This window comes from Bombus vancouverensis, chromosome 13 (genome assembly GCF_051014615.1).
Source record: "Bombus vancouverensis nearcticus chromosome 13, iyBomVanc1_principal, whole genome shotgun sequence".
NCBI lineage: Eukaryota > Metazoa > Arthropoda > Insecta > Hymenoptera > Apidae > Bombus > Bombus vancouverensis.
This window is the reverse complement of record NC_134923.1, coordinates 1423955-1438414: the sequence shown is the minus strand read 5'-3', so window position 1 is coordinate 1438414 and position 14460 is coordinate 1423955. Positions and strand designations below refer to the sequence as shown.

General features: G+C 37.2%; 1 protein-coding gene and 2 long non-coding RNA genes across 3 annotated transcripts; 2 read left to right on the top strand and 1 right to left on the bottom strand.

The window, feature by feature from the left end:
* The first annotated feature begins 2828 nt into the window (after positions 1-2828).
* On the top strand, positions 2829-8073 carry LOC143303550 (uncharacterized). The gene is made up of 2 exons (XM_076623952.1): positions 2829-4948; positions 5027-8073. The coding sequence occupies exons 1-2, from the start codon at positions 4847-4849 to the stop codon at positions 5438-5440; spliced, it is 516 nt and encodes a 171-aa protein (XP_076480067.1). The 5' UTR covers positions 2829-4846; the 3' UTR covers positions 5441-8073.
* A 158-nt stretch (positions 8074-8231) lies between these two features.
* On the top strand, positions 8232-10255 carry LOC143303552 (uncharacterized). The gene is made up of 2 exons (XR_013059959.1): positions 8232-8401; positions 8493-10255. It is a non-coding gene; the product is annotated as an uncharacterized LOC143303552 (long non-coding RNA).
* Positions 9828-10684, bottom strand: LOC143302423 (uncharacterized). Its single transcript, XR_013059958.1, has 3 exons — positions 10599-10684; positions 10273-10362; positions 9828-10157 (listed from the first exon to the last, which is right to left on the bottom strand). It is a non-coding gene; the product is annotated as an uncharacterized LOC143302423 (long non-coding RNA).
* Between the last annotated feature and the right edge of the window lie 3776 nt (positions 10685-14460).

Genomic DNA, 14460 nt, shown 5'->3' with positions numbered 1-14460 from the left:
TGATCACTTGTTCACAAAGTAACTTTCACTTTCACTAGTTAATTGTTCATTGAGTTAACACGTTTTATATTTAAGCAATAATTGAAACACATATAATAATTTTCCCTTTTTCCTTTTAGGTGTTCGATATCTGTATTATTCGACGAACAGCACTACAACATACACTACTGCACTACGTTGCCCACTGAAATCACTTTATTCATTGTTTATTTCGACTATGCGCTAGTTTTAGCTTGTTTAAGTGCACCGTTCGCGGAATCCCTTTTACTTCAATCTTGACGTTTTGTTCTGCAAGATTTCTAGCACTTTGTGTCGTCTAATATATTGATGGGAGAATTTTCCTTACTAGGTTCTTTTAATAGATATATCGAGTCTCCTGTTTTAAAATCTTGAAGGTTGATTCGTCGATTGTTGGTCTTAGTTTGGACTTTATCAAATTTTCTCTTGCCATTCGTCGTACAGTGTTAATTTTATTGAACAGATCTTTGAGATATTCTGCGCATGTTGGTTCCGTGTTCTCTTCGATTGTTACTTCACCATTAGGTTCTTTGGCTAGATGTCCGAAACTAATTCGTGCGGGGAGAATTTCGTTCCTTTCCTTCATTTTAGTTTTTATTTTGCGCCAAGACGCAGGTTTACTGACATTGATCCAATTACCCAATTGCTTGCTAATAGCATTCAAGATACAAATTTTTGAAAGTGCGGCAGCCATATTAACCCAAAAATATTTTGCATATAGTATAGTGTGATACCATCTATATTTTCCTAGGGAAATCATAAGATCAGCACTACCTACTATGTTACCTACGTCAAATATTAGATGTAGTAACCAATAAAGTATTTTTAATCCAATTATAATCCAATGGCTAGCGTATTTATTCAAGTTTTTAGATATATCTTCGACTGGTGATTCCCTATTTTCTCCCTTTTGATTTCTTCGAGCTCGTTGAACTTGTGTTTCTTCAGCTTGAAAATGTTTAGAATCCTTTTCCTTAGTTACCCCTTTTTCTTCTTTATTTACTTTATTCACAACACCTTTATTTTCCCCTACCTTTTCAGGATGAATAGTTTCACTGGAAGTGCTTATTGTAATTAAATTATTATTTATTTGTAAGGAACGTTTAGGAATATTTTTGGTAGATTTGGAATTATTCTTTGAATTTTTATTACAAACCTTTTTGCTTATAGATTCTGTTTTGGATTTATGGATAGCTATATTTTTATTCTCTATAGTGTGATCTTCCTTGCAATTTAATGATTTGGCTTTGAGTTCGATAAAGTTTCCTTCTGATGGTTTTATAGAAGTTTTTGAGTGAGATGCACTCGCTATCTCTTTTCCTATTATGGTTGAAACATTCACGAAATTCGTGGAGTCTTGCTTTTGTATCTTTGCCAAGTCGAACGTGGAGAGGCAATTTGCACTTCCCAGCGGGTCCAATATCTCTGTGATGTTAGGCAGTGGATAAGCATTGCCTGTCGTCTCGTCGTTCAATTTCCTAGTTTCTGCTTCGTCTGAAAGTTCTTTGGCACTAATATTATTTATCTTGTTTGGTAACTCAGGAAATTTCTCACTCATGATCCTGTCTATGGCACCGTGCGTCCTCTTATTATTTAACGTGACATTATCCCTTATCACAGCAACGGAATGGTGTTTGCATTGAAAAGTTGATTGATTGAAATGATCAGCATCTCTCTTTTGATTTAGATCTCTATCGAGGTATTTATTTATGCGTTTTTCTTCCCAAGTTATTGCTCTTGTTTCTTTCCTGACATTTTCTTCTATTCCCGGGTTGTTTAGATGTTTCCGCGACGGCGGTACAAATCTCCAGTTCTGGCGGTTGTTTACAGTATAAATACTATTGTATGGTGGATGAACGTTGTTTTGGTTATAATTATCCGAAGGTGTCGGATGTCGGTATCGAATTCTATTTTTCACTTGTTTTAATTCTCGTGTTGCTTTCACGGCTTGGCGGTACGCATCGTCCAAGGATTGGTATCCTGCTATCTTTACTCGTAAATACACCTCGTTTGGGAGCCCCTTAACGAAAGCTTCCCTCGTGTCTCGATCTATCCTATCTTGAAATACGGTGCCGTACTCGCATTTTTCCCCGTTCATTATCGCCAGTCTGAGATCTTTGACGCGATCTACGTAGTCCAAAATATCTTCTCCCGGTCGTTGAAATATTGTAGCTAATTCCCCTTTATATTCGTTAACCGTTTTTCCCGGATCGAACATATCTTTTAATTTATTCCCGAAATCGTTTAAACTTATTATTTCTGTGTCTTCTATGGCGAGAAATGCGTGTCCGCGAAGTTTATTCGTTAATAATTTTACTAACTGAGATTCTTGATGCTTAGGAACCATGTTTCGTGCGCGCTCGCATGCTTTTAAAAATCGAAATACCGAGGGTCGATGTCCGTCGAACACTGGTACTGTCTCTATGGCATCTTTTAACTTAATTGATTGGGGATTAACTTCTATCGGTATTATCGCTTGGGAAATTATCGGCGATGATACGGGTGTCTTGCTTTCTTTTTTTATTTTCAGTGAACGCACATCGTCTTGTAATTTATTCATTGTTGTACTCATGTCGCGAAAATTCGCATCCCATGCTTTAAGTTTTTCCGATAACATCAAGATCGTGTCTTTGTCCAACGATTCTAATTTAGTCGACATTATTTCTTAGGTATATATTTTATCGATAATCGTAACAACTTTAATCCTTTCTGAAGCGAATCGTTTAAACCAACTTTAATCCTCCGTGGAGCGTATCCCACCGCTACCACCAAAAATTTACTACTCTAAATGTTACGTATTAATTTGTTTGTTTAAATCGATCAAATCCTAAGTTTAAATTTTACTGAAAATTTTTTTTTTTTTTTTTTTTTATAGTTTGAGTTTGTATTTAATCTGAAGGGAAATAAATTGAAATGATATTTCTGTGTATTTAATACTGATTGAGATTTCTAATTAATACGGTAGTTGCTGCCACCAGAAATAGTCTAAGGACTATTTCAAAATATTTTACTTTTATTATTTTCTTTTACGTTTAATGGGTAGCGTTAACTGACGCTTAATGCAACTGGTAAATGAATTTCACTTTTCGGCTAACCTGCTATGCGCAGGGATACTAGCACGGGAGAGGATTAAAGCTGGGTACAATGAATATTTTTCCTCGTTGAACGGATTTTTATTTCGACGTAGAATTGCTTAGGTTATTGTATATATATTTTATTAGCTGGATATTTATATTTTAGCGTTGCTGGATTGGATAGGAACGTAAGATTTTTCGTTGTTTTATATAAATTTATTTTTACGTTTGACTTCTTCTTCTCTTTTAATTTCGCTGTAGTAGTTTGCCGTTAGAACCGAAACTCAATTCATTTACTACGATGGATTCTGTTACCACGATTTTCTTGCCTTTTGAGTTTAATAATCGAGGATGATTCTAACGATCCTCTCTGCGTGGAACTCGTGTGATTTCGCAAGCCTTGCCCAAAGACGGGTAATATTTTACCAACAGTGGGAGGAGGAATGCAAAGATCGATGGCTGTTTTCGATAATCGAAAACACCGTTTGCACAAGCCAACGCAGCGAACGATCTTTTGGTTAAATTTTCGAAGGGAAATTGTTCTGTTATTTCTCTCTTACAGTCGCATGCAATGATGGCAAGAATATCGGTTAATAGCAATGCCGGTATTGTTCTTAATTTTCGATCGATTCCGACGATGTATTTAATAGTCCTTTCTGTGCGGGACTTGTGTGATTTCGCAAGCCTTGCCCAAAGACGGGTAATATTTTACCAACAGTGGGAGGAGGAATGCGAAGATCAGCGGATGTTTCAGTAGCTGAAAACACCGTTCGCACAAGCCGACACAGCGGACAACTCCTTTGTTTAAAGTTTAAACAATGATTCTATCTTCAAAACCGTTCACGAAAATAAAACGAGATCAATGACAGGAAGTTCTAATTCAATTCTCGAGGGCAACGAGATTATCAGAGAAGAAGGAAATTTTCAAAATTAATTTTCTTACCTTGAGGAGTAGGTGCTGTCTGGTGCCATTACCTCAGCCGCTCCGGTTGTCGTCGTAGTTTTTGTTGGGTTTATTATTTGAACTCGAATATAGTTTATTATCAACTCTTACTTTATTTATCTATTTTAATACAGACTGAGCAATTTACTAACTGGATTAATACCGCAATTACAATGCGCGTTTGTGTCTAAACGATGAAATGAGGACTTCAAAGATAAAATTTTCTTTCTCCTTAGTCGCGACTCTCTTTTCTTTACCGAAAAACTAAAGACCCCGAAACGCAAAATACAATACAAAATTTCTAAACGCAGTGATGAACGCAAAGAATAATGAGCCGTAATAACAAACGATCGCAAGAATTATGAACAAACTAATGAACGCTGCGCTATGTTGCTACGCTTATTTATAATGCCATCCCCCACGGGGTGGTGGTCCGCTGGGGGTACGCTTCCGTGGGAATCGGGATGTTGCAGTTTGGGCTTCTTGGAATCGTACGTGACAAAATGTAAATTCCGTATTTCGACTTAGTTTCTATCAGTCCTGTGTTTCCGCTGAGCTAGCGTCTAGGAGATTTGAAGCATTCCACGCTGATCTAGTCCGTTCCGCGAGAAACTTCCACGTGCTGTACCGTGGGAATTACCGGTGTTTCTTCGGCGCGTGGAAGGGCTGGTGGCTGCAGCATCATTATCATTTCAATGTTTGCTCGGGCAACACGCGCAACTCCGCTGCTCTCCCACAACAAGGACCTCCTTCGTTGAGTTATTTTTCGTAAGTTTGGATATTCCCATATTATGGTTGTTTTGTGATCTTAATGTTTTTTCCCTTTTTGTTGTTCCCCTGGGCTTCGGTGATCGACGTTCGGACAATGTTTGCGGAGGCATTTCCATCAGAGATTCCTTTCCAGACTTCCCTGGTACGTATTTAGTCTTGTTTTTAGTCTGCTTGATTCGTTCTGTTTCGTTTTATTTAGAATATACTGTGTTGTTCTCAGCCCAAGCGAAAGAGGGATTCCGAAGAACCCATGGGCGACTCGGGAGGATCCATCAAACGCATGCGGCCCTGTGATAAACCACGAGTATCAGAGTGGTTGGAGGAACTATTCAACATTGGTGCCGAGGCCGTGTCGAAATTCGGCTTTGACGATTCGGTTACTTTCGACGAGAATTTCTTCGATGCAGAGACCGTCGTATTGGAGAGGGAACCCCCTCTGGTTGAAATCGTTGATACCGATCGTTGCGTGAAAGTTCGTTTTGCGAATGAAATTCCCGAAGAGGTTTTGGAGGCACATCTTCGTCACCATGCTTCTGGGAGAAAGGGAATTTCCCCTGTTGTGCGCTATTGGTGTATGCGTGAGTTCAGCGAACTTTATCCCGGAGCTCCTTGCTTCGATTTTGATTTAGTGTAGCTGCTTCAATTTCGTTGGTTCGCTGTTTGATGTTCCTTATTATTATTAATTTTTTGATATATTTTGTTTTGTGTTCAATATATATATATATATATATATATTAAATGTGATAGTGTTAGGTTATCTATTTTATGTTTGTTAAATATATGTGTATTTTATTTAATTTTATATTTCCCCCCTTTTTAATTAATTATATATATATATATATTTTTTTTTTTACATTTGTAGTTGCGCATAGAATTTATTAAAGAAAAGTGTTAACAATGTGTTTTGATGATTTGTTTCTCGCGCCTGACTTCCATTAATCCCTAATATTCCTGTCGCCATGATGCGTGTAAATCTAACATGGCTGCTCATAAATGTCATCAGTAAAGTTATAGTGACGGGTCTTTAGTTTTGTTTGATATCGAAGTAATTTTTCGTCTGTCGCTCGTTTTTCCTTATTCTACCGCAATTAGAACATTTATTTATTAATATTGTTTTAAAGTGACAATAGTATAACTCGTGTGAATATACGTATATGTCGGAGATGAAAGGACACCGGAACCTTCGGATAGCCCCGCAACATTGCAATCTAAAGTCTACTATAACTGTAACTAAACTATTGTAGTTATTCAATCCGATTGTAATTGTTCGAGATTAGTGACGGTGAGCTTTGGCTCGAGGCGACAGTCTGTCGCCCAACGTAGCCGCGGTCAAGGGATGAACGCTTTGCCCAACAAACATATGGAATAATTCTATAGCTCTCCTTAAAAGAAATATTCGTGGCGACACGTGACAGTAAACATTCCAACGGTTTCTGTCCCGTGGCTCGCCACACGCAGACCCTATTCTTCGAGTAAGATGATTACCAGATGTCGATGCGTCTCCGCAGTACATGTTCGGCTAGCCCGAGGGCCCGTAATAAATCTTAAGGTTTAGTTAACTAAAGTCCTTCAAACAGACAAACAGTCTTTGTCCCAACTACGGGAAGATAGGGGAGACATATTTTTCAACGAACGGCGTCTCCCACTAGCAACTTTCCCTCGAGGGCGGCTAGCATCTTTTTCTAACCACCGATATGGAGATTGACCAATTAGCAGCAACGTCAATTTCCCTTACTTCCTAAACGAAGGCTTTCCTCGACGAATCCGATGATCTTGTGTCCTTAGACACACCCCAGTATAGTTTTCCTCTGTGGAATCATCGGGACGGGACGCGCATTCTTTGACGCGCTCCCGTCGACTAAAGAGTAACGTCTTTACGCTCAGCAATTATCGTTTACGAGTCAGACTTAGATTCAGCGAGAACGCCTATCTGTCATCCCGTTGACCGCGGATTCGTTATTGAACCTGAGATCACTGTCACTAGTGTCGCGGACGTCTCACCGCCGTGATAGATTGTCAAACCTGTGTTATTCATACCTGTGTCAATAAATCGTATCTTCGCTACACCGCAACGATGGCTACCTTCAATGAAGACTCCTCAAACACCGACAACCCTATCCCCACTGCTTCTCCGACATATATATATATATGTTTATGTTGTGTGTCACTTCAGTATGGCTAATGTTTTGTGATTCTTCGATTGCGTTATTTATTGTTTCGAGTAGTTTATTTTATAGAGTATTCGATAATATAAAACATATGCACTCACTCACACACACACACACACACGTATTTATATGCATATCTCTCTTGCCCATATAGTGTTCATACGAAATGAAATGTTAATTATTTATTTTATATTAATTTCTTTTAATAAGATAGAACACGCACATGCACACGTATATATGTATATATTTCTGGCAAAGTGATTTTCATTCAGATTCTTTAGTGATATAGTGTTGTGTATTTGAGGTTATGTGTCAATCATTTGATTTCATATATACATATATATCTTGTATTGTGACAACATAGTATTGAAGGTTTTGTTTCTAGATTATTGTGCGTTTAATGTGTGTTTACAATTTGTGTTTGATGATAGAATTTCTGTATGCAATTCCTCAGGTCGTTGCGGTGTTAATTATTTTGAGCGTTTGGCCTATCGACAGGTTGTCGCTTAGTCCCAAGTGTTGCGTTTTGTGTTCTATTTCTTTTATAGATTATTAGTAGTACTTTAGTTTAGAAAATAGATTATTTATATGTTTATATAGAGACATGCATGTTTCGTAATGTAGTTCTTATTTTATAATTCTTTACCGGCATGTAGGTTAGTTTTAAGTATGTATCTTAAATTATTGATTTGAATTAATAATGTAGAATGCGCACACATTAATAGTGGTATAGAATATAGATTATATATATTTATATATAGACATGCATGTTTCGTAATGTCGTTTTTATTTTATAACTCTTTACCGGAATGTAGGCTAGTTTTAAGTATGTATCTGTTTGACAGAATGCGCACACATATATATATGTTTCTGACAATGTAACTTTTATTTCTTTAATAATACAATATTGTATGTTTTATGTATTCGTTAGACTATTAGTTTTTGACTTCATATATACTTATATTTCATAAATTGTTAATATAGTATTGGAAGCACTGTCTCTAATATTTACTAGTTTATTACATGTCTAACATATATGTTTATACTTATATGTAACTCTCCAAGTTGATTGATTAAAATATATTTATGTATACATGTATTTCTGGCGTTTCAATTATTTCCCCTTTTGTAGTTATTCTTATTTCTCGGTTTATTTGTTTGGTTCGTAACTCGTTCAATCCATTAGCTGGTTTTATTTATTTTATTTATACTGGTTGGATTTATTAGTCGCCCTCGTTTTGTTAATCCTTCCTTTAGTTTCGTAGCGCCGTGTGTTCGTTTGTGCATTCAAATATTTATTCGCGCGTTTTGTATAGAATGGTTTTCTTGTTCTTGTTACGGCGTGTGCGGAGCGCGGGACGTGACAGTAAAATGGAGTTCAACGAGCGCTTAAACGTCGAAATATCTCCAACGGGAAGGAAATGACAGTTAGTTTTCTACAAAATCGACGAAATCATCGCGATTTGCGAGCTATTTTGATTGTTTCGAAGCTTAAACGGTGGTGCATTACATTTGCAGTGTAAAATGGAGTTCAACGAGCGCTTAAACGTGGATATGTCTCCAACGGGAAGGAAGTTACGGCTATTTTTCGTCCAAAAAATCGAAATTTTCGCGATTTGCGAGATATTTTGCTTGTTTCGACGCTTAAATGGTTGTGCATTGCATTAGCACTGTGAAATGGAGTTCAACGAGCACTTAAACGTCGAAATATCTCCAACGGGAAGGAAGTTACGGCCATTTATCGTCCAAAAAATCGAAATCTTCGCGATTTGCGAGATATCTTGCTTGTTTCGACGCTTAAATGGTTGTGCATTGCATTAGCACTGTGAAATGGAGTTCAACGAGCGCTTAAACGTCGAAATATCTCCAACGGGAAGGAAGTTACGGCTATTTTTCGTCCAAAAAATCGAAATCTTCGCGATTTGCGAGTTTTTTGCTTGCTTCGACGCTGAAACGGGCGTCTATTACGTTTGGCGTGTAAGACGGAGTGAAAAGAGCGCTTAAACGTCGAAATATCTCCAGCGGGATGGAAATTACGGCTATTTTTCGTCAAAATCGACGAAATCATCGCGATTTGCGAGGTGTTGCAATAGTTTCGACGCTGAAACGGGCGTCCATTACATTTGGCGTGTACGACGGAGTGAAAAGGGCGCTTAAACGTCGAAATATCTCCAACGGGTAGGAAATGACGGCTAGTTTTCGTCAAAATCGTCGAAATCATCGCGATTTGCGAGTTTTTGGGCTTGTTTCGACCCTCAAACGGGCGTCCATTGCATTTGGCGTGTAAGACGAAATGAAAAGAGCGCTTAAACGTCGTAATATCTCCAGCGGGAAGGAAATGACGGCTATTTTTCGTCAAAATCGACGAAATCATCGCGATTTGCGAGCTGTTGGGGTTGTTTCGACTGTCACGTCCCGCGCTACGCACGTGCCGTACCGAAAAACGGAAAACCGCAATATACAAATAACGCGAGCGACAATTCGAATATCCAAAACGAACACACGATACAACGGAAATGGAAATTGATAAATAAAAGTTTAATTAAATGTAGTCATATATAGAGAAATAGTATACGAGGGCAAATAAGAGATGATAAAGTTAAAATAGGTACTCTAACGAAATAGTAAATATAAAGAGTACAACATAACCATAATAATTTCATAATTCGACTAAGAATAAACTATGAAGAACCAATTAACCAAAAGTGACTCGCAAATTAATTAATAAATCACGACATAATACTATATTCAATCAGGATAACCTACAATTCGACAATTTAATCAAATCTCGTAATAACTTCATGAATAATTCAAAGGAAAGGAAAAAGGAATGGAACGATAGGAATACACACCTTTATAACAAACAGGAAATATCAAGCAATTTAATATACAGCAAATATGGACATACAAAACCACAATAAACAAAATATATCTTATATACAACCAGATATAAAATATATAAAACACCTAGGCATATTAACACTCTTCAATAAACCAGGCACTATTGTCAGAGTCCACACACGAAACGTCAAGATTAAAGTAAAAGGGATTCCACGAACAATACACTCGAAAAAGTTAAAACTAACACAATCGAAACAGACCACAAGAACGATTTCAAGAGACAACGTAGTACGGTAGTATATGGAACAACACTGCTTGTCGAATACTGCAGATAGTGGTAACCTAAAAGGGAAAAGGAAAATTACTATGCGTGCTCTAACTATTACTTAAATGTGTATAAATGTATAAAATGTGTAATTCAATAAAATAATTACAAAACAGTGGAAGTGGAAAATACCTCGTGAACAACTACTCATCGTAGAAGGAAGTGTATATGCGAAGACAGGTTATCTGTCCATATCCGTAGAACATAATCTGCGACAGCCAGCTGAAACAAATGTAGGAATTAACTTTAATTGTTTCGATACAAAACATAATATTACTAAATGTTTATAACAATATTGTGCCTAACTCAAAGGAAGTGTGACAGTGCTTATCAAATCATGCAGATAGTAGAAATGTAAAAGAAAGAGGAAAATTATTATGTGTGTGTTCTAACCATCATTTAATTACACAACATGTTAATTCAATAAAATAATTAAAAGCAGTGAAAGTTAAAAGCACCTAGTGCACAATTAATTATCGTAGAAGGTGTAACGTCAATTCATATCAGAGACCAGGCCACACACCACGGACAGGATGGCACCCAGATGTCTGCATATCCTTGGCGCGCACCCTCAATAGTCTTAAGTGCCCACCAGGGGGCCTTGGCATTTTTATAGTTAAGGTCCTTCAGACCAAGCGAGTATTTCCTGTCTTAAATTTCCCTTTACGTTTATTGTCTACCACGTGTTAGCTTAGAAAGTTGGTTTCCTCCACATCTGGTATGTTCCGTTGGCAACTTTCTCGCGAGGGCGGCTAAAACCCTTCCTGGTCCACCAACCGTCCTATTATCCAATCGGAGATGGTGTCTACTGCCCTCACTTCCTTAACCAAAATTGTCATCAACAAATCCGATAGTCCCGTGTCCTTAGACACACCCACCCCTAGCTTTCCTCAGACACAGTATCGTCAGTAAAACTTCACTTATTCTGTATCCTTAGAATAGTCAACATATCTATGTCGGTCTCTACTCTTATAAGTCGCGTACTTAATGTATTGTTGTAACTAAGTCTTACATAACGTGGTTGGAGTGAATTGTGATTTATGTTAATTCAGTGCGTGTTACATTGTGATTGCTGAATTCATAATAAAGGTTGATTAAAACCAAGTAAATAGTTGTGTTACGACTCAACTATATTTTATTTTCATCGACCAACCCAAAAATTACGTGACAAAGGAAACGTACATGCAAACAACAAAATTTTAAATTTTAATTTTATTGAATTTATTTTCTGTTTGAATTGAGTTTAATCGGAAGGGAAATATTGAAATGATATTATTGTGTATGAAATATTGATTTAGATTTCTCATTAATACGGTAGTTGCTGCCACCAAAAATAGTCTAAGGACTATTTCAAAAAATTTTTTTTTATTATTACTATTATTATTGTTTCTCTACAAGTTAAGAGTATTAGTGTGTGATGGGTATTGTTCGTCTATAGTGTCTTTGGTAACTAGATTGAATTCCCAGTCTGGAAGTGCATCTGTAGCACGTTCTTGGCTGTAGGAAGACAAATCTTTGTACATTCGTCTGTCGCGTATTTCCTGAACTTCGTAAGAGTTTTATCTGGTAATTTACGTATAATGGGTAGCGCTAACTAACGTTTAATGCAACTGGCAAATGAATTCCACTTTTCGGCTAACCTGCTATGCGCAGGAGTACTGGCATGGGAGAGGATTAAAGTTATTCGGAATAGACAATTGATATTGACAAATATATTTATTTCGTCCGATTGAGTTATATTAATGTAAATATGTTATAATTTATTCGATTTTTGTCGATTAAAGGTATTACAATGTCGGTTATAAGCATCATCTGATACAAATATAGATGTATTATACGGTAGTATATAGTAAGTATGTATATAGATATAGTGAATGTTCGAGCTACTGGTCGGATAGGGTTTCAGAAATGTTCGATAAGATTTACTTATTGTGATAGGATTAATGGCGAAAACTAATTTCTACTCGTTCGGGTGATTAACATAATACGGTTTATGACAAACGCTATCGTAAGATGTAGGCGATGGCGATCGAGATTGGAAGGAATGCGTCTCGCAATGTTCGGAAATAAGTGAACTCGAGGGCGAAAAACTCGGTACAAAATCTTCGCGATTTAATTCTAACTCTTCTCGGCGCCTCTTTTCTTCCCTTTTAACTTCTGCAGCAATTAATCGTTTGTACCAACATTCGGCTCGCTTCTTGCTGAGGTGACTTTTATCTTTTCGATTCTTTCTTGTTTTTGTCATCTGATATGATCAAGATGAAATGAATATCACTCTCTGTGTGCGACTTGTGCGATTTCGCAAGCCTTGCCCAAAGACGGGCGATATTTGCCAACGATGGGAGGAGGAATGCGAAAATCGATAAGTGTTTTCGATAATTGAAAACACCGTCAACCCAGATTTAACACAGCGAATAATCATTTAGATTTAACAATTTAGAAAATATAAGTCGTTCTTGGCAACTAGTGGAGTCGTAAGCGAAAAATGATTATTTTAATTGGCAACTGGGTTCACTGTGGACAATCAGTATGGCTTCGTAGGCCTCGCCCAAGGATGAGCAATCTGCTAACGATGGGAAGAGGAAAACGAAAAACCATAGATGTCCTTTGCGTTGAAAACACCGTAATCACTGGTTGATACAGCGAACAATTGTAAACGAAATAGATCGAAATTTGATAAAGTTGCTTTATTCCAGACAATTTATTAAATCTTGGCCAAGAACGTTTATTTGAATTCAAGACGTTCGGATGAAATCTACGTAAATTGTGTGCTTGATAGTTTTATCTGTCAACTATAGCTGCCGACGGGTGCTTTTGTTCAGAGACAACTTTGTTCGACTGTAAGTTAAAAGAGAAGAGGATATACAATTTCAAATTTCCTACCTTGATTAGATGTAAAGTCGATCGGCGGTATATATGGCTTGGTGATGTGTCAAATTTTGACAATTAACTTTGATTCCGCAGATGAAGTGACAATACGAATGCTTAATTCGAATGATGATTTTTTGAAACCCTTTTTAATATCCGATTTCGACGGACAGAGTGGCGATGTGTACGATTTGAATTTTGAATGAAGACTCTTTGAAACTATTTAACTTTTCTAATATTCGATTTCGACGGACAGAGTGACGATGTGAATGGTCTGAATTTTGAATAAGGACTCTTCTACTCTATGTTATTCCCGCTTATTTATAATATCCTAATTGTCACGTGATGGATCATCTCTATGGGAATCACAGCATTGCTACGTGACAAATTAGGAATTTTGTAACTGTCTACTTTCGCGGATTATGCTGAAGTTTCATCTTCTTGATTATTTTATTTACGCTATTCCTAATTTCTCATATCCTTGAGACACGTAGATGCTGCTGAAGTTTCCTCTTCTTAATTTCTCGTATTTCGTTGGGTATTAGGGACATGCAAGGTGCGTGATAAAATGTAGGTATCGTAGTAGCTCGTATTTTGCTGATGTTACGTCTGCGATGTTTCCCAGAACTTCCTTACTGATGCCAGTGGAACGTGGCAGGTGTCACGTAAAATAACAAAATAAAAAAGGAATTTGAGGTAAAAAATAAAAAAAGAAAACTTTATTTTTTTTCTAATATCAATACACTTTACAATCTACTTCCGAACTCTAGGCGTGACTTTCTAAGACTGACTCTTATGATTTTACTTTCGATCGGATCCGATTACTTTCTTTTGTCATCCCTCAACATCCCCACCGTCCATGCATTTGCTAGGCGTCCGCGATCGTTGCCACGTGCTCTTTCTTCTAGAACCTTCGGTGGAAGGACCGTTGGGATGTTGATGGTTCATTAGGCACTTCAGCGATATACATTGTCGCCGAGTGCCGCCACATCTTTATCTCTATCGTCAGTCCGTCGGATTTGAAGTATGCCGGTCGTGACACAGGCGCGTGCCAACTTGTCCTTGCTGAAGTTGCATCTGCGATTATCTGGTAACTTCCTTGCTGATGCCAGTGAATCGTTCAAGGCGCGTGGCAACTTAGTATTTGCCGAGTCTTCTTATGCGTTAAAATATCATTTTTTTTTTTATAATAGTAAGCTTAATATATTATTTCATGGTTTGTTTTTCACGGCTGGTTTCTATCAATTTCCAATATTCTTGCGTTACGTTGTATTGATCATTATTTATTCTTTCTTTGTTACGATCTTTCATTTTATTATCATTTATTAAATATTTATTCCCTCGCTGAAAATATGATTTGTTTTGTAACGCATAAAGGCTACTATATGCACGTGTTGATTATCCAAAATGGCCGCCCGTGAATGCTCCCAGTATACAGTGACATTTCATTAA

Coding starts and splice junctions, on each gene's coding strand:
- LOC143303550 (XM_076623952.1), top strand. CDS start 4,847: ATGTTTTTTCCCTTTTTGTTGTTCCCCTGGGCTTCGGTGATCGACGTT. Junction 4,949..5,026: donor TTCCTTTCCAGACTTCCCTG/GTACGTATTTAG, acceptor TGTTGTTCTCAG/CCCAAGCGAAAGAGGGATTC.